The 24,796-nt window shown below is 40.3% G+C and overlaps 1 protein-coding gene across 4 annotated transcripts in view; it reads left to right on the plus strand.

Moving 5' to 3' along the window:
• Positions 1-24,796, plus strand: part of SUGCT (succinyl-CoA:glutarate-CoA transferase) — a 764,199-nt gene that overhangs the window by 575,304 nt on the left and 164,099 nt on the right. For all 4 annotated transcript variants that reach the window (XR_004351441.1, XR_004351440.1, XM_032643169.1 and 1 more), the window contains one exon: positions 9,743-9,806. Coding sequence is in view for 2 of the 4 variants with exons in the window: in XM_032643169.1 (XP_032499060.1) it covers positions 9,743-9,806 (64 nt within the window). In the remaining 2 variants the exon portion in view is untranslated. The remainder of the gene's footprint in view (positions 1-9,742; positions 9,807-24,796) is intronic.

A 24,796-nucleotide genomic window follows, 5' to 3' on the forward strand; every position in this document is an offset into this window, starting at 1 on the left:
GTTAGGGATAAAGCTAATGAAAAATGTGTAAATCCTATATGGAAAAATGCTTATACTTTATACAAATATTAAAAACGACTTAAATAAATGGAAATTATTAAAGTAAATGTTTAATGGGGAGTACAGTAACATTAACATTTTAAGGTTATTATTTCTGCCCAGTGGGGTTTTCCTGGAATTTGACAGGTTGACGTTAAAATTTATAGAGAAGAGTAAAGGGCCAGGAACCCCTGAAGACAAAGGATAAGGCAGGGGTTGGGTGAGGACCTTGACAAATGAAACACTGGTACTTACGATAAATCTACAGTGATTTAGTCAGTGTGGTGTCGGCAGTGCGGCAGACAAACAGACCCTTAGGACAGGACAAAGAGCCCATCGTGTAGAAATGATCTGCAGCACAGCTAGTATTGCAGAAGGAAAAGAAGGACTGCTCAAAATTGTTCTAAGGGAAAAAATGAAATCAAATTCCTTTTCATGTTATACACAAAATTCAGTTCAGTTTTTCAAAAAACAACCTATGGAAATCCAAATTTAAAACATCTGAAAATAAAACTTTTTATTTTGAGAAAATTGTAGATTCTCATGCAGTTGTAAGAAATAATACAGAGAGATCTCATGCACCTTTTACCCTGGTTCCGGGAAGGGTAACATCTTGCAAAACTATCTTACAACATCCCAACCAGGATATTGACATTGATACAGTCAAGATACAGAACAGTTCCATCACAAGAATCCCTCTTGTTGCCTTTTTAAAGCCACACCCCCCTTCCTCTCCTCCACTCCCATCTCTTCTCTAACCTTGACTACTAATCTATTCTCTATTTCTAGAATTTTATGATTTCAAGAATGCTATGTAAATGGAATTATATACTATGTAACCCTTGGGGGCTGGCCATTTTCACTCAGCATAATTCCCTCAAGATTCATACAGGTTGCTGTATGAGTCAATAGTCTGTTCCTTTTCATCGTCTGCGAGTATTTCATACTATGGATGTACCGCAGTTGGCTTAATGATTCACTGGTTGAAGGACATCTGTGTTGTTTCCAATTTTTGGCTATTACAAATAAAGCTCTATGAACATTGAAGTGCAGTTTTTTTGTATGAACATAACTTTGACTTTATCAAGGAGAAATGCTCAGGAATGCAACTGCTGGGTCGTATGCAGCTGCACGTTTACTTTTTAAAACACTGCCAAGCTGTTTTCCACAATGACTATCCCATTTTACATTCTCACCAGAAATGTATGAGTGATCCAGTTTCTCTTTGCCAATATTTGCTGTCACTTTAAAAAATCGTGGCCATTCTGATAGATGTATAGTAATATCTCCTTGTGCTTTTAATTTGCAACTCTCTAATGGTTAATGAGATTGAACATCTCTTCATGTGCTTATGTACCATCAGTATAGCCTCTTTAGTGAAATGTCTGTTTATGTCTTTTGCCTGTTTTCTAATTAGATTGCTTTTTACTCTTAGGTTGTAAGAATTCTTTATATATATATTCAGATATTAGTCCTTTATCAGATATATTGCTTGCAAATATTTCTCCTGGTCTTAGCTTTTTTCATCCCCTTAACATGATCTTTTGTAGAGCAATACCAAAGATTCTTTTCTAAATTTTATAGTTTTAAATTATTCAATGAAGTCCACGATCCACTTTGAGTTAACTTTTGTATGAGTTATGAGATGAGATTTAGGTTGGGGTGTTTTTTTGCTTTTTTTCTTCCTAATTGTTCCAATACCACTTGTTGAGGAGTCTATCCTTCTTCCTTTACACCTTTGTCAGGTATTATTTGGGCATATTTGTGTGGTTATGTGTCTGACATCTATTCTGCTCCATTGATTTGTGTGTTTATCCCTGTGCCAATACCATACTCTCTTAAAGTATATAGCAACTATATAGTATACCTTAATATCAGGTAGACTGATTCCCTTTCACTTTATTCTTATTTAAGCTATTCTGGGTCCTGTGTCTTTCCAAATAAATTTTAGAATAAGCTTCTTTATATACACAGAAAACTTTGCTGGGATTTTGGTAAGAATTGCATAAACCTATAGATAAATCTGAGGAGAACTGACATCTTTACTGCCTTGAGTCTTCCAGTCCAAGAACATGGTATGGTTCTCCATTTATTTAAGTCCCCTTTGATTTCTTTCATCAGCAAGTGAGTGAGAAATAAAGCCGTAATATTTTCAATTTATGTTCCAGTGAGGGATTCATAACTGGGATATGTAAAGAACTCTATGAATCTATGAGAAAAAAATAATTAAGCCAATAGAAAAACACGCAAATGACTTGAACAAGCATTTCACTGAAGAATATAAATAGCTATTAAGCAGGGAAAATATACTCAACCTTATTGGTAATCAAGAAAATAAAATCTAAAGCCTCAATAAGATAATATTTCACAGTGATTAGACTGGCAAAATCTAAAAACTCTGATGATATCAAGTTTTGCTAAGGATGTAAAGCAACTGAAAATAATATTCATTGCTGGTGGGAATGGTTGGTAAACCAATTAGAAAAATAAGTTGAAATTACCTAACAAGTTGAGATGCATGTGCTCTAAGTCTTAGCCATTCTAGCTCTAGGTGTATGTTGCGTGAAGAGATGGGTTAATAGCAGCATTGCTTGTCATGGTGAAATAACTGGAAACAACGTTAAGAGCAGAATGAATTAATACATTACGATACATTTGTATAATAGTATACTTTACATTAATGGCCATAATTGGCCCATGGCCACAAGCTTCAAAATAGATGAATCTCACTAACAATGTTGAAGAGAAAAAGCAAATCAGAGAAGAATACATACTCACGATTTCACTGATATACATGTTATAAATAGGTGGAAACAAGCACTAAATTGTTAGAGAAAATGAATATGGAGTACAAATATTTTAAAAGTAAGGAAATGATAAAAAATTTAGGAGAGTGATTATTTGGTGATAGAGGAGGGAGGAACTGGGACAAACTTGGGGCTTTAAACATTTTGGTGATGTTCTGTGTCTTAAGCTGGGTGTTGGGTGCATGGGTGTTCATTTTGTTAGCACTCAAACAATAATATATATTATAATACCTCTTTGGATGATTAGTTTTCATATTTTTAATTAGAGAAAAGAAGGAAAAGTCTGAGTCATGTGCATTATTAGCACCAGGAAAAAGGTTACAGTAGTTGTTTCAAAAGAAATAAGAAACCCGAAAATGTCAGCATTTAAATCTGATTTCCATTATGTAAGTAAAGTTAGGAGATTACATGTCAGTTCTTTAATGAATTTATATGTTCTTTTTGCATTTTTTGTAGTCAAAGTTTTCAGTAACAGTTGAATTAACTTTGAATTTGTTAATTGTAAGTTATGCCTTTGATTATGTAACTTTCCAAGTATTATTCCAAGGTTATTTTCTGTTGAGCTAAAGGAATGACTACATTGATAAAATATACTATCCAGTGAATGAGATTACTGCAGTGCTTCTTTTGCTTCCTAAGATGCTACTGCATATTTTGAAAATGGTTTTTTGAGTTTTCCCAACGAATAAGAATGCTATGATTACCGTCTTCAAGTGTGGCAGATGGACTGTACATGTGTAATGTGCGTGCCCGTTGTTTCTGCTGAATTCATAGGTCACCCTTTTTGGGTTTTCTTCATGGTTAATGGCCATGATCCTTGCAGAGCTTCTTCAACATGGCCTCTGGAATGCGCAGTATCTAGGACAGATTCAACATCACCTGGAAAGCTTTAGGAAACTGAGGGAATTGCAGGGCAACAATGGGACTTAAAAACTAAGTTCTTAAAAGTGAATATATTTTGGAAGCCCAGTAAAATAGTTCTGTGTCTTGAGAACTTTAGGTATTTATTAAAAGCTTAAAACAGAACTCCCTACAACTCCCCCACCCATATAATGAAGAAACCAGGAGGAGCTACTTGCTACTTAATTAAACAAACAAACAAATAAATAAATAAATTTAATTCAGTAGATCCTACAAAATACTATTGAGCGTCTACCAGATAGTGCCAGATAATGTTCAAGGCACTGGAAATATAACAGAGAACTAAACAGATATTATGTAATAATAATAGACCAGTGTGTATCATTTAATTCAGAAGTCTCCCTTACAGCCTATAAGCTTTTTGAGGGCAAGGACCTTGCTTGTTCTGTGACCCAGTTTTTCTTTTCCTTAGCACTTAATGTCCAGCACATTCATATGCATTTAATACTTATTATTAATCATGACCGTTAATACATTTAACGTTTGTTTGTTGCGTGAGTGAATGTGTCCCAAAGCCACACAGCTCATCCTTGGTGGAGCCAGAGTTTAACCTAGTCTTTCAGTAGTGATAAACAGTTGCCATTTATTTTGAGCTTACTCTGTCCAAGGCACCGTGCTCACCGCTCTACAGTCCTCATGTCACTTAATCCTTACAAATGCCTGAGATACAGGTATCATTGCCCCCTTTTGACTGAGGAGGGTTCTGAGCCTCAGAGAACTTGTGTCTTGCCCAAGGTCACCCTCTAGGTCTGTCCCCTTCAACATCTGCGCTAGGCTGGGACCAAAATCCTTCCTCTTTCCACAGCCTTTATTTCTGTGGGAGCCAGACTATCCTTGGCTACCTAGAAGGGAACACTTCAGTTCATTAATTAATTGGGCTGCATGGTGCAAAGCCAGCCATTTGGCGGATTACCTGTCCCCTCCCCGCAGTGAACTGACTGATTTGTTTTACAGAATTGACCACATCAGCTAGTTATTTTAATGGTAAATCAAATTATGCTCGTCTATTTTTTTCTTTTACTAAGTGTCCAGCTGGCTAAGAGTTTAGGATCAGATACACCTAAATTATAATCCAAGGTCAGCCACTTATTAATTATGAAACCTTGGGCAAGTATTTAACCTCTTTAGGCTTCCATCACTTTATCAGTGGAAATGCAGGTGATAGTAATTCTACCTAGTCTAGTTAATCGTCTCACTAAGAGGTAACTCTTTAGCTCCTAACACAGTGCCTGACCTTTAAGGAGTTTTGTTGAGTGATAGCCGCCATTATTATATTTATCATTGTAATTGTCAACCTAATGTTTTATTTCAGTATCTTCTTTGTTCTGTGACTTTTACCGACCTCTTGACTTACAACCTCAGCTTCCTCCAAGGTAGATAGAGTTACTTACTTTTTGCTCATTGGCTATTACTCCTTCATTATGGAACGTACACTGTTATAAAAATCGGCTCAAGTCTCATCGCCTACCTTCCAATTATAGGCACTTTGAATGCCAGTTCATTCATCTTTTTTAGTCTCTGCCCTTCCATATCATCTAGTATGTAGGTGCTCTATGATGTTTGTCAAATTGAATGGATAGGTCATGTCTCTATTCATAGCGAATGGATAGATGGATTATCTTTTATGCCTCATTGTTAATGTCATTGAGGGTATTACATTGATTTTTTTTTTTTGGCATGTTGGGTCTTTGTTGCTGTGTGCGGGCTTTCTCTAGTTGTGGCGAGCGTGGGCTTACTCTTCATTGTGGTGCGCGGGCTTCTCACTTGTGGTGGCTTCTCTTGTTGCAGAGTACGGGCCCTAGAGCACGTGGGCTTCAGTTGTTGTGGTGCACGGGCTCGGTAGTTGTGGTGCGCGGGCTCTAGAGCGCAGGCTCAGTAGTTGTGGCGCATGGGCTTAGTTACTCCGCGGCATGTGGGATCTCCCTGGACCAGGGGTGGAACCTGTGTCCCCTGCACTGGCAGGCGGATTCCTAACCATTGCGCCACCAGGGAAGTCCCCATTGATTTTTGGTAAGGTCTTCACCCATATCATTTGTGTCCATCTTTTAATGCTGGCACTCTTTTTATTTGAATATAGCTTGCTAATTCTACTCTGGACTCAGATCTCTTGCTTTCCGTAGAGATTTTCACTGCTTATATAGTGAGTATTGATTTTTGTTTTTTTCAACGTTTTTTTTCTTGCTACTGCTGTATTACAGACTTTTTGCTGCCATTCCTGCCATAGGACTTTATAAAAAGACTTTCTCACTTCCCCTTCAAATTTTATTTCCCACATTGCTTTAAGGTATACATTTTTCTCTTTCCCCCCATCATTAATACATTACCATTTGACTCTGTCATTAGGCTGTCAATCTGTTAAACTCTTGAAGAAGAGAGACCTTATTTTAAATAGGCCTGATACTGTGCTGGAGAGATGGGTGCAGTGTCTACAATTCTATTCTTGTCAAGAATAGGCTTTTGAAATTTCAAGAAGAAATGAAATTTAGAAGAGCTACCAATCCATGAAAGATTGAAGGAGGGTAAAATAAGTAAGAGAAGGACAAAATCCACATCAGAGTTCTTGGGAAGGCCCCTTGCCTTATTTTAAAATAACTAATTATGAAACAAAGAATATCCTGAATGGCCAGACTGCGGATCCAGACATGAAATTCCCTTCAAGGAAAATGGCAGTTTGAGGTCCCTAAGGCTGAGGTCCCCATTCCGTTGTTAGTGGTCAGAAAAAGAAGCACTCTACATTTGAATTTCTTGGTTAAGGTAGTAGAGAATGGGGCGTTGCACTTGGATGAGGAAAGGAAAGGGAAACATTTAGTAACTATTCCCAAAGAAATGTCGTACAAACGGTGACAAGTGGCAGTTCCTGCATTTCCGGTGAAGTTAGGATGCGACACAGGCCTGAAGTGCAGCGGGAGAGAGTTATGTGAAAATCCAGACAGACTGCCTGGGTTCTGAGATTCTTGAATATGTTACGAAGCAGAGTAGGACTTGCCCCACAAACAAGGCTGGAGAGTTTTCCAAGGTTCCGAGTCATCAGGCAGGGTTTCCAGGGACAGCAGTGCCACAGCCTCAGTTGTTCTGAGATAATCTGACCTGATTCACGAAGAAAGCCAATGGAATTTGGTGGACCTCAGACTTCACATAAAAAGGTGGGTGGCAACCAAGCAGGGAGATAAGTCAATTCTTTCTGAAGATGGGAGCTCAGACTAGCCCATTTGCCTCGTAATTGTATAAAATACTACAGCAAATGAGAGGCTGCAGTTACCTTCCTTTCAAGCGTAAGAAGAATTTGCATTTCTGCTTAAAACTGAACAATTGTCAATGCAAAGGAATTGATCCAGTTAGATAAGAAAGTTTCATATTGGGATTGTCACCTATAGACAGCAGTGAGGGTTAGAGCTGAAGGAACTACACTCCTTAAGCTGCTTCCATGAAAAACTTCAATCAACTGCTAGCTTTTGCTTTACAAACTTTGACGTATGTCCCTTGACCTTTAACAACTACCCCTTCACGTTTGACACTTAACGTTTGCTACATGATTAAAATTCAGCGTTAATTAATTTTAACACTATCAGTTAAGTTATATTTAGCTGAGAACACTCACTTTTGTCTTTTGTGAGTAGCACTGCAGCGTTATTACAAAGAGGTAGTCAGGAGGGCAACAGAGATACGAGAAGAGAAGAATGATTCAGTGTGCAGATAATTGTTTCGAGTGAAATTTAGCGTGGTATTTTTGTTCCTGTCCTCAGTAGAACTGAGATTTAGCACCTCGCGTTGGCTTTTAGCCCTCACCCCCACGAAGGCGGAGGCTGTGCTGGGCGGGTGCTGAGAATGAGGCACACCAGAATTAAATTAGAGCACAGCTCAAACACCGGCAAGAATTTTCTCTGGCCGGCTCTTGGGTGCAAAACTGGCAATTCCAAAAGAAAGGCAGGGCATCCCTGGAAAGATCTCCTTATGGTGTGGCATCACCCTTAATGGGGAGGTTTGACATGGTCGTGTAAAGAGCATCACCCCCAAAGTGGCGACCATTCCCAAAGAAAACAGTGGAAGCCAGGATATTTAGCCGTAGCAGAGTTATAGTTCTAACCTTAAAAAGTCATCCAGGAGGTTGTCGTATGGATGGCTTATTCCGTAACGTGACCAATAAGCTCACCGGAAATAGATGAAAGCCAAGAAATGTGTCCTCTCTCCTTGAGTATTCCAAGTGAGAAAACATTTTTACTGGTTTATTTATTTCATGCTCTTTTGCTCTGTGGAAAGATTATGATAAGGATAGGCATGTGCAGATCTTGCTTTTACCTGAGGCCCAAAATGCTAGAGAACCATTACTACTGCTACTCTTTGGGATATTAGCATGAAATTGTGGTCCACAAGTTCACAGGGCCACTGAAATACTTCTTTGTGTGGAACAGGAAGAGAGAAGCTCTGCATTTGGTAGATAGTGCAGGTGAAGCACTATTCATATGTAAGTCACCCATATGTGTCTCACTGAAGATCCAGTAATAGTAATAAAAAACTGAATTTGGGGGTTCTTTGAAACAGTATACTCAGGTAGCCTCCAGTTGTTAAAAACTAAACTAACAAAAGAAGACAACTTTGTAGCATTTTCCTTTGCGTATGACAGAACACTTTGCCTCCAGTAATTCATGTTTTATGTTATAGAATCTAGTTCCATACCCTCATCTCATCCTTTACCTACAGCTGGAGGGCACTTGATCTCTGGCAGTTTTTCTTTTCCTGCCCACCCCCTGGGAAAAACTACAGACAAGGATTTATGTAGTTTAAAGGATTTAAACTACGGTGCCAAGGATTTAAGTAGCTCTGTTTCCGTAGCCAAGCAGTTCAGCATCAAGTCACATTTCTGTTGGTTGGGCTCTGCTAGAATGTCCCTGTCCTAGTAACTGCCTTGAGTCTTAACCCCGAGGTCAAGTCTACCTTGTGTTCTTGATGGGACACCAAATACCTATCTTGGTCCAATGCATGAGATCGAATCAGCCCTCTAGGATGGGGTTCCTGGCTTTTTGTTTTCTCAGTTGTCTCCATCCCCCTGACTCCAGGGTAGTGGAGTCCTAGTTATGAAACCTAGCCTTATGAGTAAGGCCTTGTTACCACTGAGAACATCTCTGGTTCCAGTCTCCTGCTCAGGCCTCTGACCTGGTCCTACGCTGTACTCCCTGTCAGCTGTCTCTGCTCATTGCTTGTCACAGCAGCTCTGATCTGTCTACTTCCCGCAGTCACTGGGCCTTCTGGATACTCTGATTCACCTTTCAAACTGTACTGACTCCCCACCCCTTCCGCTGAATAAACGTCCAGGGCTCCACTTCCTGGTTCCTCCCATCCTGTCCTTCTGCAGTTGACCTTGGCCCAATCCTGCTGTGAGGTCATGCAGGCAAAGGCTGAGCTTTAATATTCAGAGGATCAAGCATAGATGAAAGGGGGAAAATCATACCCTATATTTAGGAGCAAATAACATTTTTAAGGGTGGGAAGACTTTATAAAAGTCAAGTTTGCTAGCCCTTGAGTCTTCTAATTCTTTTTGGCTTCACTGGGTTTAATATAAGATGGAAACATTTTAACCTCAAATATTTACTTTCAAAGTAACATTTCAAGTGAGAGAGTAGCATGGACATACATCTACCAAATGAAAAATAGGTAGCTAGTGGGAAGCAGCTGTATTGCATGGGGAGATCAGCTCGGTGCTTTGTGAGCACCTAGAGGGGTGGGATAGGGAGGGTGGGAGGGAGACGCAAGAGGGAGGGGTTATGGAGATATATGTATACTTATAGCTGATTCACTTTGTTATACAGCAGCAACTAACACACCGTTGTGAAGCAATTATACTCCAATAAAGATGTTAAAACAAATCTGTTTTGCAATATCTTTCTTCAATGGATTGAACAGGTGGCTTTGCATGTTCCTTGAGATTGAAGATAATTTTACTTTGTAAGTTATTTTTCTCTCTGTTTTTACATTTTAAGGTGTTGCACAATGGCCTCGTTATGGAGATGAAACATCCGACTGTGGGGAAGATATCAGTCCCAGGTTTGAAAATTTTTGTTTTTCTTAACTCCTTCCTTCATGAACTTGTCCCCTGTGCTGATCACTGCAAGTAGTTGATGACCCTCCAAACAACTTGTCAAGACATTATCTAAACTTTTCATTTTGGGTAAAATGGGAACCCTAGAATCACACCCACAAGCGTGTTTGCTGAGGCTGTGGACTTGTGTCTTCACTCTGTCTGGGTGACAAAAAAATGCTTGTATTACCTAACTCCATTCTGTGGAATCACGTACTCACACAAGTGCTTTATGGCCAACAGATAGATGGCGATAGATATGGAAAATGTTCTGAAGTTACGCTTGGTTTGTATGAGAATGAGAAAGAAAGGCAGGCATCATAGAGGTGGTGTCCAAGCAAGGCTACTGACTGCTCAGGCCAGGGCATTTTTTTTTCTTTTTTTTTTTTTCTGAACTGTGGTTTAAGGTATTGATCTTAGCTTTGTCGATCAAGAAACTAAATGTTTTCAGTAAACTCAGAATATATTGAATTTTTGTAACTTGACTCATACCAAACAAACTCACTGAAGACATTTTGGCCTTAAGCCAAAGTGCCAGGTTTTTCACTTCTAGGGAGAAACCTCAGGCCTGACTGTCAGAGCATCCAAACTGTAGTGAGAGCTTATGATCCACCTACTGGCCCCAACAGACTGCACTTCTCTAGTGATCGTGACATTACCGTTCCTCACATCTGCTGTCTCTACTCTGGTCATTGCTAGAAAGACACTCCACATTCTTGTCCATCGCATCCCTATTTCCTAGGCTATACACAAATCATACACATTTTTTTCCCTCTTCTTTTGACAGAGAATAAGGAAATCAGTTAGAATATAACTTTGGTCATTGTTTTCCTGAAACTATATCCTGGTCGCCTTGCTTGAAATTTGGGTATTTCCCAGATCCCTCAGTCACATCTGTCAAATGACATAAGTATTTACTTCTGTAGGTATCAGATCTCATTTCTTGAATAACTGCTATTGTTAAGTTGGTTGTGGGTATAACCTAATTGTAAGATTGGGGATCAGCTGGATAATAATGTCCTAGAACAGATCGGATCATGGCCACTGGCCAACAAAAAGAATGAGAGGAAGGAAGTATGATGAATAAAGCAAATTGAAGGAGAAAGTTCTGATATTCAGGAGTATAAGGAACGTTATACATGAATTAAGGGAGGTAACTAAGAGAGAGAGCAGGTATAAGCATATCAGAAACTGGGATCACATGTTAACAGGGAAATGCTATATGGTATAGAAAAGTAGTGGGAAAAAAGCATGTTGATAAAAGCTAAGAAAGTCATTTATTCATTTATATTATTGAGTATGTACTATGTGCCAGGCTCTGGGTCCTGGGAATGCAAAAATAAACCAGGCAACTTGGCCCTTGGCCACATGAAGCTCATACTCAATGGAAAGTCATATAGTAAAAGCAACCAACAAATGTTTCTGTAACTGTGAGTCATGATACGTGCAAAGAAGGGGTATGAACAGTGTGCTTCGTAGAGAGTAACAGAGACAGAGGGACCTGTGATAGTTTAGGTTGATCAGAAAAAGCCTCTCTGAGAGGATGACTTGGACACTGAGAATTGAAGGAGAGTTAGAAGTTGACATTGAAGAATAGGGGAAGAGCATTCGAGCAGAGGGACCAGCTTATGAGAAGGCTCTGAGGTGGGAAAGAGCTGGGTATGCTTTAAACGAGAACGGAAAGTGAGGAAAGATTTCTCCAAAGAAGACATACAGATGGCCAACAAACACATGAAAAGATGCTCAACATCACTCAGAGACATGCAAAACCACAATGAGGTATCATCTCTCGCTGGTCAGAATGGCCATCATCAAAGTATCTACAAACAATAAATGCTGGAGAGGGTGTGGAGAAAAGGGAACCCTCCTACACTGTTGGTGGGAATGTAAATTAGTGCAGCCACTGTGGAGAACAGATTGGAGGTTCCTTAAAAACATAAAAATAGAACTACCATATGACCCAGCAATCCCACTGCTGGGCATATACCCTGAGAAAATTCAAATTTTCTCAAAATTCAAAAAGAGTCATGTACCCCAATGTTCGTTGCTGCTCTCTGTACAAGAGCCAGGACATGGAAGCAACCTAAGTGTCCATAGACAGATGAATGGATAAAGAAGACATGGCACATATATACAATGGAATATTACTCAGCCATAAAAAATGAACGAAATTGAGTTATTTGTAATGAGGTGGATGGGCCTAGAGTCTGTCATACAGAGTGAAGTAAGTCAGAAAGAGAAAAACAAATACCGTATGCTAACTCACATATATAGAATCTAAAAAAACGGTACTCAAGAACCTAGTGGCAGGGCAGGAATAAAGATGCAGATGTAGAGAACGGGCTTGAGGACATGGAGGGGAAGGGGAAGCTGGGACAAAGTGAGAGAGTAGCACTGACATATATACACTACCAAATGTAAAATGTAAAATGCAACAGTGGGAAGCTGTTGCATAGCACAGGGAGATCAGCTTGATGCTTTGTGACCACCTTAGAGGGGTGGGATAAGGAGGGTGGGAGGGAGGCTCAGGAGGGAGGGAATATGGGGATATATGTATACACATAGCTGATTCACTTTGTTTGTTGTACAGCAGAAACTAACACAACATTATAAAGCAATTATACTCCAATAAAGATAAAAAAATTAAAAAATTAAAAATTAAATAATGAATAAATAAGTAGTGAAGGAAGAGGGGCAGGAATGGAGACTGAAGAGAGAAGCAGAGCCTCAAGGCCCCACTAGGTTTAGTTTTACTCTAGTTTTAAGCAGAAGAGTGAAATGACACAACTTGTAACTTAAAGCAGGGAGTCAAGTTAGGAAGTTATTACAAGACTTCAGGTTACAGTCGGCATCTGAAATTAAGGACATGGTAATAGCGAGAAAGAGAAGGGGGTAGTCAAAGCAAAAAAATGTGATCATAGTGCTTTCAGTATGAGAAGACTTTAAAAAGCATTTTGTCCAGTAGTTTTTGACTTTAATTTTTAAACAGTGGAACTGATTTCTCAAATGAAATCTAACTATCTAAAACAGATCAAAGTCGAATTTTGCAAATGATAAGTTAGCACTCCAACTCTTTACCTTTTTTCCCCTGCTTTCATCATGCTATACTCCTCCAAGCACCTCTTTGGAACCATGGGTCCCTAAAGAATAATTCAAGAAACACCGATCTAATTTAATTCCACAAGTTTACAGATGAGGTCATACCACATTGATATCCCCAACACATGAGAGAATAAGATAAACACTTGAAAGTTAATAACAGTTATTAGCATGATAGTAAGGATAAAAGTAAGTCAGAGGCCAACCTAGAATGAACTCATTGGATGTAACTCTCTATCAGTCAGATGTGCATTTACTGACTTTCCTTGGTAAATAAATAAACAATCAAGAAGGAAATATTGTTTCAGACTCCTAAAGGAGAATGCATACCTCTTTTGCTCACTTTAATGTATGTGTATCAGTTAGCTATTCTCACAATAATGCTGTGTAACAAATAACCACAAAAATCTCAGTAACATTCAAGCATAAGCATTTATTTATTCCATGCATGTGGATTGGATGGTAGATGACTAATCGAGGCTGGACTTGCCTGGGTGGCTTTGCTTCTAGATGCAGGTATGGCTGGACTTGGCTCCAGTGTGAGTTAGGCCCAGTTCTGCTCCATGTGCCTCTCATTTCTTCTCATGGCAATGCCAGAAGAGCAGGAAGGCAAACAGAAACCCCAATGCCACTTAAGAGCTTTTGCAGAACTAACAGACCCTTCTGCCCACAACTCATTGGCCAAAGCAAGTGTTAGGCTATATGGGGTTGGGGAAAATATATCTCTCTTTTTAAGAGAAACTGTAAAATTACATGGTGAAGGCATGGGCAGAGGGAGGGGTAAATAACTAGGGCCCAAAATTCAATTTACTACAATATAATTCTCAGGTCTACAGCAATCTCTTTTTAATCTCCTTTTGGAAATTTTTATTTTTGTTTCTTTAATTTTTATAGGGCTTAGGCATCTTTTTGGTATATCTATCTTTTTGACTGACCTTATATTCTCTCTATAGAATTACCAACAAAGGAAGTCTCAGATTTGAGATGAAATGGATGTGTTTAGATTGTTTTTGGAATTAGTATCTGAGTGTCTTTAGAGGGCAGCACATCCGGACTCCCCATGAAGGGGAGAGACAATTCTGCTCATAGACATAAGATAAGAAGTTGCTATTGTATCTCCTAATTCAGTGTATCCCAGTAAGAGACCACTCAGACAGGATGAGATATTAAATGCAAAGAGAATTTATCAGTAAATAATTTAAAATTTTCCTGTGGTTTGTCCTTTTCATTGATATTATTTACGGATGATAGTTCCGCCTTTTTTGGTAAGGAATGTCCTCATTGGGAACCTCATGAATGCTGTAGAAATAACTCAGATTCTCCCACAATGCCTCAGTGAGGCGAATCTGCCAAAATAGGACAGGTGGGTTTAGTTAAAAGTGGTGTTTATGCTGCACTGTTTTCTAGTTAGCCAGTGGACACACATTTTTGGATTCATTAAATGTAGTTCTGCTGATTTACATATATGTCTGCATCTTTATATTTACAGTGAAAATCATAATTAAAACTACTTACTTATATTACCTTTGTTATTAATGAATCTCTTGTGAACAGTACTGAATTTTCTACACGTTGCACTAATTTGCCTGAAGGATTTTCCATCTTAGTCATTATGAGAAATTCGTCTCTTGGAGAACAGTATTTATGGCACCTTTTTTAGAGATGTATAAATCCACAGCATTCCCTCAGATTCTCACATTAGAATTCCTGTATAAGAGAGTGCTAATTGATTAAAACCTTAAAGGTGCTCGTCCACCAATGTTGAAGACACTTTGAACAGGAATGGGAAATTATTTACCTCTTCAAAATTTCTTTTTGCTACTTAAATAATTATTGTCAGCACTTAATACATTGTTCCAATATTTGTAACCATTACCAATATTAAAATAATAAATGAAGTAGTATAGTCCAAACTATCTCCTTTATTAATTTATATCTATTGTAACATGCTCCCTTTTCATATCGTTTCCCACCACCTCCAATCTCTAGTAAACAGTTAAGACAGAAATTTCATTTGTGTATATACGTGTCATAGTTAAAACATGCAAACTAGTTAATAGTCATGAATTATCTCTAAATATGAAATGTAGTTCTGCTAATTCTATCATTCTTTCATTCTTGTTTATTAAACTACTCTCTCATTCGACCTTTAAATCCTGTTTTACAGTTAAAGGTAGAAAGATACAAAGAAAACTAGTTATTAATTGGAGTATAAATGAGAAGATGCATCATATCTCTTTGCCCAGCTTAAGTAATCTGCTGTTCTGTGAGTCCCTGGTGAGTGGAGTAGTCAGTAGTTTTAGCTCACCATTCGTTTAGTGACAGAAGTGTCAACACAGTGGGCACAGTCTACTAATTTGCTCATAATTAACTAAGGTAACCTGGTTGAGTGCTAAAACCTTAAACACACCCACACTCACACACACAACTTAACTCACTAAACCTACCGTGTCCCATATGTTATATGAAGCTCTGGTGTTAGGGCTGTACCCAGGACGGGCCCAGTCACTCATGGAGCTTACAGTTTGCCAGGAAATTTTTTTGTTATTCTGAATAATAAATTCAGAAAAGTGAGATGGGCGTTTCCGTGGAGAACCAGAGGCAACAGCAGGATGGCCTGAAAGCGCAGATGAGGGAGGCCTCACCTAGAGCGTGGGATCAGCAAAGGTGCCCCTGAGAATGAAATGTAAGCAGACATGTGACCTACGACCAGTTGTCAGCTGGGCCAAACTGGTGTGGGCTGAGGGAGGGACGGGGAGGTGCTGAGCGTGGTGCTGGAGGAGCTGAGAAAGGGCAGGAATGGAGATGACCCTGGAGAGGTAGCCGTAGCCAGAGGCCAGGAGAATAAGACCTCAGATAGAGCTAATGGTCACATTACAAACAGATCAAAATGTAAAGGAGATCTGTGCTGAGGTCTCAGGTCTCTACTATCTGGGGGTGAAGTGGGACCCAGAGGAGGAAATTGGGAGGAATCTCAAACGTGGTTTGGCGGGTGTTCTCACTGACTGCTTTTAGGTGTAATTTCTAAAATGCTTCTAACTCCATTGAAAATTTTTATTAAAACTTCTAATGACCTGAATTTTTTTTTTTTTTTTTTTTTTTGCGGTATGTGGGCCTCTCACTGTTGTGGCCTCTCCCGTTGCGGAGCACAGGCTCCGGACGCGCAGGCTCAGCGGCCATGGCTCACAGGCCCAGCCGCTCCGCAGCATGTGGGATTTTCCCGGACCGGGGCACGAACCTGCGTCCCCTGCATCGGCAGGCGGACTCTCAACCACTGTGCCACCAGGGAAGCCCTAATGACCTGAATTTTAAACTGTGAAATTAATAAAATTCTCATTTGTTAATTACGGAGGTGAAGAAGGACATTAAAGGTCATACCACATTTCCTCCATAAGAGATGGACCATCATATAAACATCATGTTATTTGTGATTTTAGTGGGACGATCTTACACTAGTTATCACCTTCCAAAGGACTGCCACTTTCCACTGAGCCATTCACTAGTTGCATCTTCTTATAATACCGCTGGCTATTGGCCTTTTAGCCAGAAAGGAACACGTTGTCCTTCCGTGTACTGTGTAGGTGCCAGAACAGCCTTGGTGCTGAGTTCCAAACTTCAAAGGATGTCACTGAAATAGAGTTTGATGCATACCTCTAGTTTCTCACCATAACCTTTTACCAATACCTCCCCGTAAATGTGCACGGTGGTCATTTGATTCCAGCAGCACTTCTGGGAAGTATTTGAGTGGTGAGTGTGTCAGGGCTGTGAGAGGGAAGCCGTCTTCTATCGTGCAAAATGATTTTAAATTGAATTACCCTTGCCTGCTGGTCCCTTGATCTGTGTTTTCAGAAAGCAGCTCTAAGTTCTTTTAAATAAAACTTTTCTTAAGTTTTTCCCCACAGTATTTTAATATTTGTATTTGGAACCTGCAACAATTTTTAGCTAGTGAGCGTTGGATACAGGAAGAACAGTCACCGCTATGAATTAATGTAGCTCAAAGCAAAGTATTCGAATATTGACATTTGGATTTTTATAGTGACTTTCTAAGAAGCTGAATGTACTTCTTTATTTGATTATCTAACATACTGTATTTCCACATGTTTTGCAAGACTTTTTATAAGTGATGATCTAAGACACCTTTCTTTTGTAAAGCTCCTGAAGGGCAAAGATGCTGTCATTTAAACTCTAACCAGCACCCTCTGTACCAAGGAAGTACCTAACAGACGTTTTCTGGATGATGATTAGGATAAAAAAGCTACTAGATGAAAAATAACTGAAAAGATGATTTGTGACAATTTAAAGCAGTGTGCATTTTTTTATGAACAGATTGACTACCTGTGGAAGCTATCTGAAAGAGATCTATTTTACTTCTTAGTTTGTTTCCAGTTTGAAGTACATATACTAAATGGAGTCACCACCTAGTCTCTGGCATGGTTGCAGATCTTCCTCTCTGTGCTATACACGCCTTCAGCTTTCCCCGTTACTTTTAGCTTTTTTTCCCCTTTACATAGAAAATCAGATGATGCTTCTGAAATCACAAATCCTCAAAGTTTAGTTAAATTTCAGTAATGGATAATAGCAATGGGGAAAGCTGTCACAAATCTTACTAGGGAAAAAGGCAAATTAAAGAGGCACAAAAGTTTCAGCTTGTCTTCCTCTGTAAAGTTTAAATATGTTGATTCTCATAAGGAATTTTAAGTAAAACCAATCTGAGAGTGAAAGGTGAGATAAGTTATTCCTTCCAGGTAGAAAAATCTTTCAGATGACAACAGGAAGAGTGTGCAAAGTTTTCACATTGTGTATAGTGCATAATCTATGTTCTAGAAAGAGCATACTCCTTCAGGGACCAGGCTAAGCGGTAAAAAAGAGGAAAGAGATGAAAAGAAGGGTCTATAGTCTGTCAACAGAATGAGAGAGAGCTGGCAGGGAAGTGGATTTTCAAATAGACTAGCCATGGTACTTCCCAAAGTCCTCAATTATTTTTAACTTGATTAAACCCTTAACCTACGGCAATGCCCTGAGAGTTAAATAAATCAGCATATTCTCAGGTGATTTGACAGAGTGCCTGCAGCCTTCCCTGGAAATCCCGTTCCCGTGAGGCGGGGTTGTAGACATTGTTACCGTTCAGTGAGAAATGAACAGCCAGAGTGACTTTCCTTCCTAGGAGAGCAGGGAGGAAACAGGAGGAGGGAATAGCATCCCCAGGAATGTCTTTCCATCAGGAACTGGAGAAGCCCTAAGAGGCAAGTTACCATCGCTGATATGACTTAGGGATCTCCATCAACGATGCTTATCTGTGCCATGAGGAAGAAATATTCCGTGAGAGCTGGGCTTTCATGCTCAGGGAATTCATGTTCCTGTTACTCGGGACTGGGAAGGTGGCCAAGATCTCAGTTGTTCCTCTTCAACCATCTTCATCAACCGAGGCGCTAAGATAAGTGCATCTGTCCAAAAGGCCAGAAACTCATGTTCCAAATCAGTCCTGAGTTATCAGTGAAGTTCTGGGGTGCAGAGTTGTTTTCACTATTAGAAATTCATATTTCTAAATATGGCTAAAGAATTTTCCTGGGTGCATACTTAATTGGACTTCTACATTGTTTGGGGTGTTTTCTCAAGTATCACTATGCAGAATGACCCCTGAGGTTAGAGGTGTATTTGATATCATCTGAGTAGACCACTGAATGTCACCCCAAACATAGAAATCAAAGCAAAATAAAAACAAAAATAAAAAGCCACAGGAAGCACCGGAAGAGTGGAAGTCTCAACGATGGTAAAGCATTTCTTGTCATTTTTGTCTTAAAAGGTGGATCAGGCATTTTCTGGGATCAATTCTTGAGTCCTTGCTATATTTGCTGCTGCCAGCTTTCATTGGGTACCCAGAGAAGTCTTTTTCTGGATCTTATTTAAATACTGACTTTGTGCTAGATCTTTAAAGAATAAATTAATTAAATGTAATTAGGCATGTGAACTGGCTGGAGAAGTAGAATCGGATACTATGTAATAGCTAAATACAAAAGGCTTGAAATTATCTTCCAGTTTGGACTTCCGTGTTGTGGAGTTAACTTGGATAATTAGGAAGTGACATTAACTTTGCCTCCAAGTGGGGTTCAGCCGGGAGGAGTTGCTTGACCTCATTGCCGGGTTTATTTAGGGTCGGAGAAGGGGTCATTTTAGTCCTCTCTGAGAGGAATGGCTTTGCTGTCCTCCAGCATTGTCAGGCAGGGACTCTGTGGTCCATGAAGAGATGACAAGTGGGCTGCATCCCAGGGGAAAATTGTTTTCTTTAAGTATGGTTCCTTAAGGTGTCAAGATTTACTCCTGTTAAGAAGACTTAGCCAGAGGAAATATCAGTAGAGTTAGCTATCTTCTTATATCAAAGGATTATAGTTTAATTTTGACGAGGCACACACTGTACTGTAAATATTAATAAGTGTTGGTGGAGGTGAAGAAATGGTAGTAAAAGGGTTAAATAAGAACCTTCAGATATTTTAACCTAACCAAGGGGTCATGTGCAATATCCCACTTATGCCATCACCTCCAAACCTTGAGGATTTATTTGGCATTGAGCTGGGTCTTGAAATTCATTGCTTATCTCCTTTTCAGCAGGAGTGAATGCTGTCTTCTCTGTGTTAGCTCTGCACCGACTTTTTTGGGACCGTATCCCCCTATAGTCATATCTTTATCTGGTATGGCATTAGCAGTCACCGTGTCCCTGGGCTCATCCTTTGCGTACGATTAGGACACTGCCTAGAGGGGGAGGGATGAGGGGCCTTGAAATGCTTCCCAACTTGTCCTTCATGAGAGCATCATGTAAGTCACGGTGGCCATGTGACTCTCAGGGTGGGTGACCCGTTAGTCAAAACTACTCAGAACCCTGTGTCTGTTGAAAGTGTTCCAATGAACCCTATACTCCAGGTTATTGCAAGAAGCCATATGCTTTTCAAGCAATTAAGAGAAAACCTGATTTTAATTAGATTAAAAATGAAAAATAAGGTAGTACAAGACATTTGGGGGATTTCAGAAGAGAGTATAGTGAGATAAAAGCATCAACAAGATGCTGCAGCCACGAAAAGCTAGAGAAATCCTACCCCACATAGACTTACAGAATATCCTCAACAGTTTACCTCCCATAAACTCTTCATAAACTGCATTCTCTTGGTTGCTGGGCCTTCAAGTTGATACGTGAACTTAAGTAACTGACTTCACCTTTTAGTGCCTTGTCTTGCTTTGATGACATTGATTTTTGCATTCTTTCAGTTTAAAGGAAAAATGTAATTTACAGTACTGCATATAAGGTATTTTGTGAATAGATTTTAATAGCTTCATTGCCGTGGAATATTCAAATTTGAAACAAGGGACTGTAAGTGAACATATGTTGAGTAGTCTTCTCTCTCTGTCTCTCTCTGAGCCCTTTATGCCTACGATTTGTTTAATCTCTAGGAAAATTCAGTAAGCCATACATTATTGCGTCCATTTTACAGTTGAGAAAATTGAGACTTGCTAAGTATTGCAGCACCAATGGGAACCCAGATCTGAGTATCTCTGAAATCTGTCCTCTTTTTCCTATTTCCTACTGTCCCCTGAAGTTGAGCCCAAAAGGAAGGTTGAGCCAGTTATTGAGTTTTTTATCTTACAACTTTAGTCTCTAGTCTAAAGGCTGATTAACATATTTTAAATGTTTCATTTAAAGAGGAGCTTGGAAATTTATTTAAGAATGTTAAGGGCTTCCCTGGTGGTGCAGTGGTTGAGAGTCCGCCTGCCGATGCAGGGGACACGGGTTCGTGCCCTGGTCTGGGAAGATCCCACATGCCGCGGAGTGGCTGGGCCTGTGAGCCATGGCCGCTGCGCCTGCGCGTCCAGAGCCTGTGCTCCACAACGGGAGAGGCCACAACAGGAGAGGCCCGCGTACCGGAAAAAAAAAAAAAAAAAAAAAAAAAGAATGTTAAAATTCAAGAATTTAAACTTTGATTTGAGCCTCCGTCCTTTGGAGATTAAGTTTGGTTTTCAGTCTATTATTGTGTTTCTATGGAAAAAAAGCCATCAGAAAATATATTGTTAGGCCGTTTCAAGTCTCAAGAGCATATAAGTGTAAATGCACCAAAACATGTGGATTACATTTCCCTCAAGTTGTGTTGTTTTCACACATTAACAGAAAAGCAGTTTGAAAGGGGGGGGGGAATTATTTGGGACATATATGCAGGTTTCAATCATCAAAAGACCCGTGATGTTAAGCTGCCACGCTGACTTACCCAGATTTCTCATTTTTGCAGTGACCTTTCTGTGGCACTGGTACTATGTGGGCAAATTTCTTCTTGCTCGCTGGGGGCTGGGTTTATTTTCAAGTTAAAGCCAGTTCCCTTCAAGCAACTTTAATTAACCTGCAAACAGTGTTGTGCTGGTACAAGAACGTTACAGTGATATTTTTTCCAAGTGAGTGGTTGATACTATGGCCAGAGCAGGAATTTAAAAGTTAGGGACTTCCCTGGCGGTCCAGTGGATAAGACTCAGTGCTTCCACTGCAGCGGGCACGGGTGTGATCCCTGGCTGGGAAACTAAGATCCTGCATGCCACACGGTGCTGCCAAAAAAAAAAAAAAAGAAAAGTTAGTGGCAAATTCTGTACGATTCCACTTATATGAGGGACCTAGGGTAGTTCAATTCATAGAGACAGAAAGTAGAAGGGTGGTTCCGCGGGTCTGGGTGGGGGAGGAATGGAGAGTTAGGGGTTAATGGGTGAAAAGTCTCAGTTGGGGAAGATGGAAAAGTTCTGGAGATGGATGGTGGTGATGGTCGCACAACAATGTGAACGTGCTTAATGCCACTGAACTGCACGCATGAAAAAAGGTTGAAACGGTAAATTTTGTGTTATATATATTACCGCAATAAAATATATGATTACTAGAAAAAATCAGCTAACTTCTATGCTGTTTTCCCGTGTGCATGGGGCGTATATGTGTGGTGTAGAGAGGAGTGCATTTAGGCTCCGTCAGGGAGACCTGAGTACAAACTCAGCTCTGCCAGAAATGGTTGGCGATACTAGGCCTTCCTGATCAGCCTTCCTGACCTGTCTCAGTGACATCTGTCTTCTCTGCAATATGAAGATCAAACACTTAAGATAATTGCGATAATTAAGTAACAATTCATGCCAAGGACCCAGCACGTAGGAGTAAGTGGAAGCACGTTGTAGATAATTAATAAACTCTCAGCAGTGTCTACAGTAGCCACAACTCTTGGGGGAAAATAAAACTAGCCACGTTATTAGTTATTTTTCAAACATGGGACATTGAAATAATCCTGCATATTTCTCTAAGAAATACAGTAAAACAAATCATTCTTTCATTGAACATTTATCTAGTATCTACTCTGTGCCAAGTGCTGACTGACAAGGAGCTCGTCTAATGGGGCGTTTGACAGTGACCAATCAAATGAAATGCAGTGGGGACCGGGGAACCCTGGACCGTCGCTGCCAGATATGTGTGTAGGGCCAAACCAGCTTTGAAACTCTTGGGTAGATGTGTTGTACACACAGCGTCAGTGGAGACCACAGTGGTGTGAGAGCATCCTCCAGAAACAGCACTGTGCTAGACAGATCGTGCAGGTGAAAATGATTCAGAGACTGCAGATGAGAAGGTCACAGCTTGTCTAGGGGGAATGAGAGCAAGACCGCAGAACAGTGCAGCATTTCCAAAATATACTCTGCACACCCTACAGCTTCTTGACGTCCTCATAGCTGTCTCACCAAGAAATGACTCTGTTGTCCAACACCTGTGGGAAACTGCCTTAAACAAAGGTCCATGGATTTTCTCTACCTTGGCATTTCTCAGATCCATGAACGTTCTAAGACAGCTTTGAGTCTCCAAGAGGGAGATGTCATGTTTCATGAAGTTATTTGACAGTGGTGCCCTTTTCTTTCCAGAGCTCTTACTCAGATCCCATGGAAAAGCATTTTGTGGGTCACTCCACTGGGCACGTGTGTCCCTTGGAGCCACATGGAGCAGGTTGTAATGGTCATTCACTGGAGAAATTGGCTAGTTGACACTAACAAAAGGGGAGGGAAGTCAAAATAGAAAGCTGCCCATCTTCTGAGGATCAGAAGTTTTTCTTGTTTCTTAGCTCGAGGGACCAAGCGTCCTGAAGAATGTCAGGAGAGGTTTCTTTCTCCTGTGAGGGCTGAACACCCATGAACACCGGGCAGGAGAGGGTCAGCCAGGAGCACGGCCACAGGGGTGTCTGGGTGGCTGAGTGGCTGTAGTGGGAGTGGGGCACCTTTACTTCAAGCTGGTGCAGCCTCCACCCGTGAGAGCCTTGTTCAAAGGCATTAAAAATGGAAATGGATTGAGGGCAACACCGAAGTGCAGATCAGGAACAGCTCACATGGTGATGCTCTTGCACTAGAAGCAAAAACTATCCTGGGATCTAAAGAAATCACTTAAGAAGAAAATGCTTCCTCTTCATTGAGCCTCAGGAAAGCTGCTTTAGTAGAATCCTGCACAATTGTTCGTACTCTAGCTTAGAAAATGGAGTTGATTAAGTGGAAGGAAATTTTTTAAATGTGACAAAGATGATGAGGTGATTAAGGGGTAGGGTTTAAGTAGCAAGATGTGGAGAATTTAAGATGTATGACTGAGTAGCGATGACAGTGGGGTGTATGATAGCTGCCTATAAAGACCCAATTAATTGCCTAATGTGGCAGATGAGAAGAAATGGGCTTTAAGCACCAAAAGGGAAGCTTGAATTGAAGCCTATCAGGGAAACAGTATTTACCCGTAAGGGTGATTCGACTGCCATCACCGCGGAAGTCAGTGGAGTTATTTGGATAAAGATTCAGGATGAAACTTTTCTTTCTTATATCCTGGTGTCAACATTTTTTTTTTTTTCCTTTAAAAAGGATGCATACATTTCATGTTTCTTAGGGGCAGACATTGAAGAATAGAGCACAATATTTAATTTGCTCCAGGATGTTGTGAGATGGTAACAACACTTAGGATTGCTTCAAGCCTCTACATGTGTTTTCCCTTAAGCTGAATTATAGTACTATCCTGGCTGGTAAGAATCGTAGAAAATCTGTGCATTCTGTTACACTATGTGTGGAGATACAGCTTATGATGGAAAGCGTAGTAAGGGTAGTTACCATCAAGAGCACTTGATGAAACTAGCGAACTCTTTGTGACTCTGCATTAGGTGCTTTACCTATATGGATGCTAACCTTCCTATGGACTCTGAGAGAGACGCTAGCATCCCCATTTTACAGATGAGCAAACTGAGCCTCGGAGAAATCACGTAAGCTGACCGAGGTCACACGACCAGTAAGTGGCAGTGAGTTTGCATTCAATTCCAAGTGACTCAAACATCCATGTCCTCTTGCTGCCTTCTGAAGCCTTCTTTGGTCATCGCTTTTATAAGCTTGCGACCAGCGGCTTAGCGTGTAAGGCGCTTCGCTTGCGATTGAGAGTTGGGTGGTCGCTAAGAGCATTACCCGCGCTTAACCCAGGCAGGACCATGGCTCGGCTTCACCAAGCAGCTTGGCCAGGGCGATGCAGGGAATGAAGCAGGCAGGGCTAGACGAAAAGGCAGTTGGTCCTAGCTCCCTGCGCATTCAGAGTGGGTGTATGGAGCAGCTCTGTCAGATCTCAGAAACAGCATCCAGATTTGATTATAACTTCTCTTTGTGGTCTTTGAAGCTTTTTGTTATTCCTTCCCTTGCCTCGCGGAGTTCAGATCGATTTTCACATAAACAGAAACAATTCCTCCTTTCTGAGCACTTCATTGTTGGTGGCATTGTGGAATGTCCCAGGAAGGGGGAAATGGGGCCAATTATAAAGGAGAAATTTCTCTTCAGCTTGCATGTTTATACGAAA

This window comes from Phocoena sinus, chromosome 9 (assembly GCF_008692025.1).
Source record: "Phocoena sinus isolate mPhoSin1 chromosome 9, mPhoSin1.pri, whole genome shotgun sequence".
Taxonomy (NCBI): Eukaryota; Metazoa; Chordata; class Mammalia; order Artiodactyla; family Phocoenidae; genus Phocoena; species Phocoena sinus.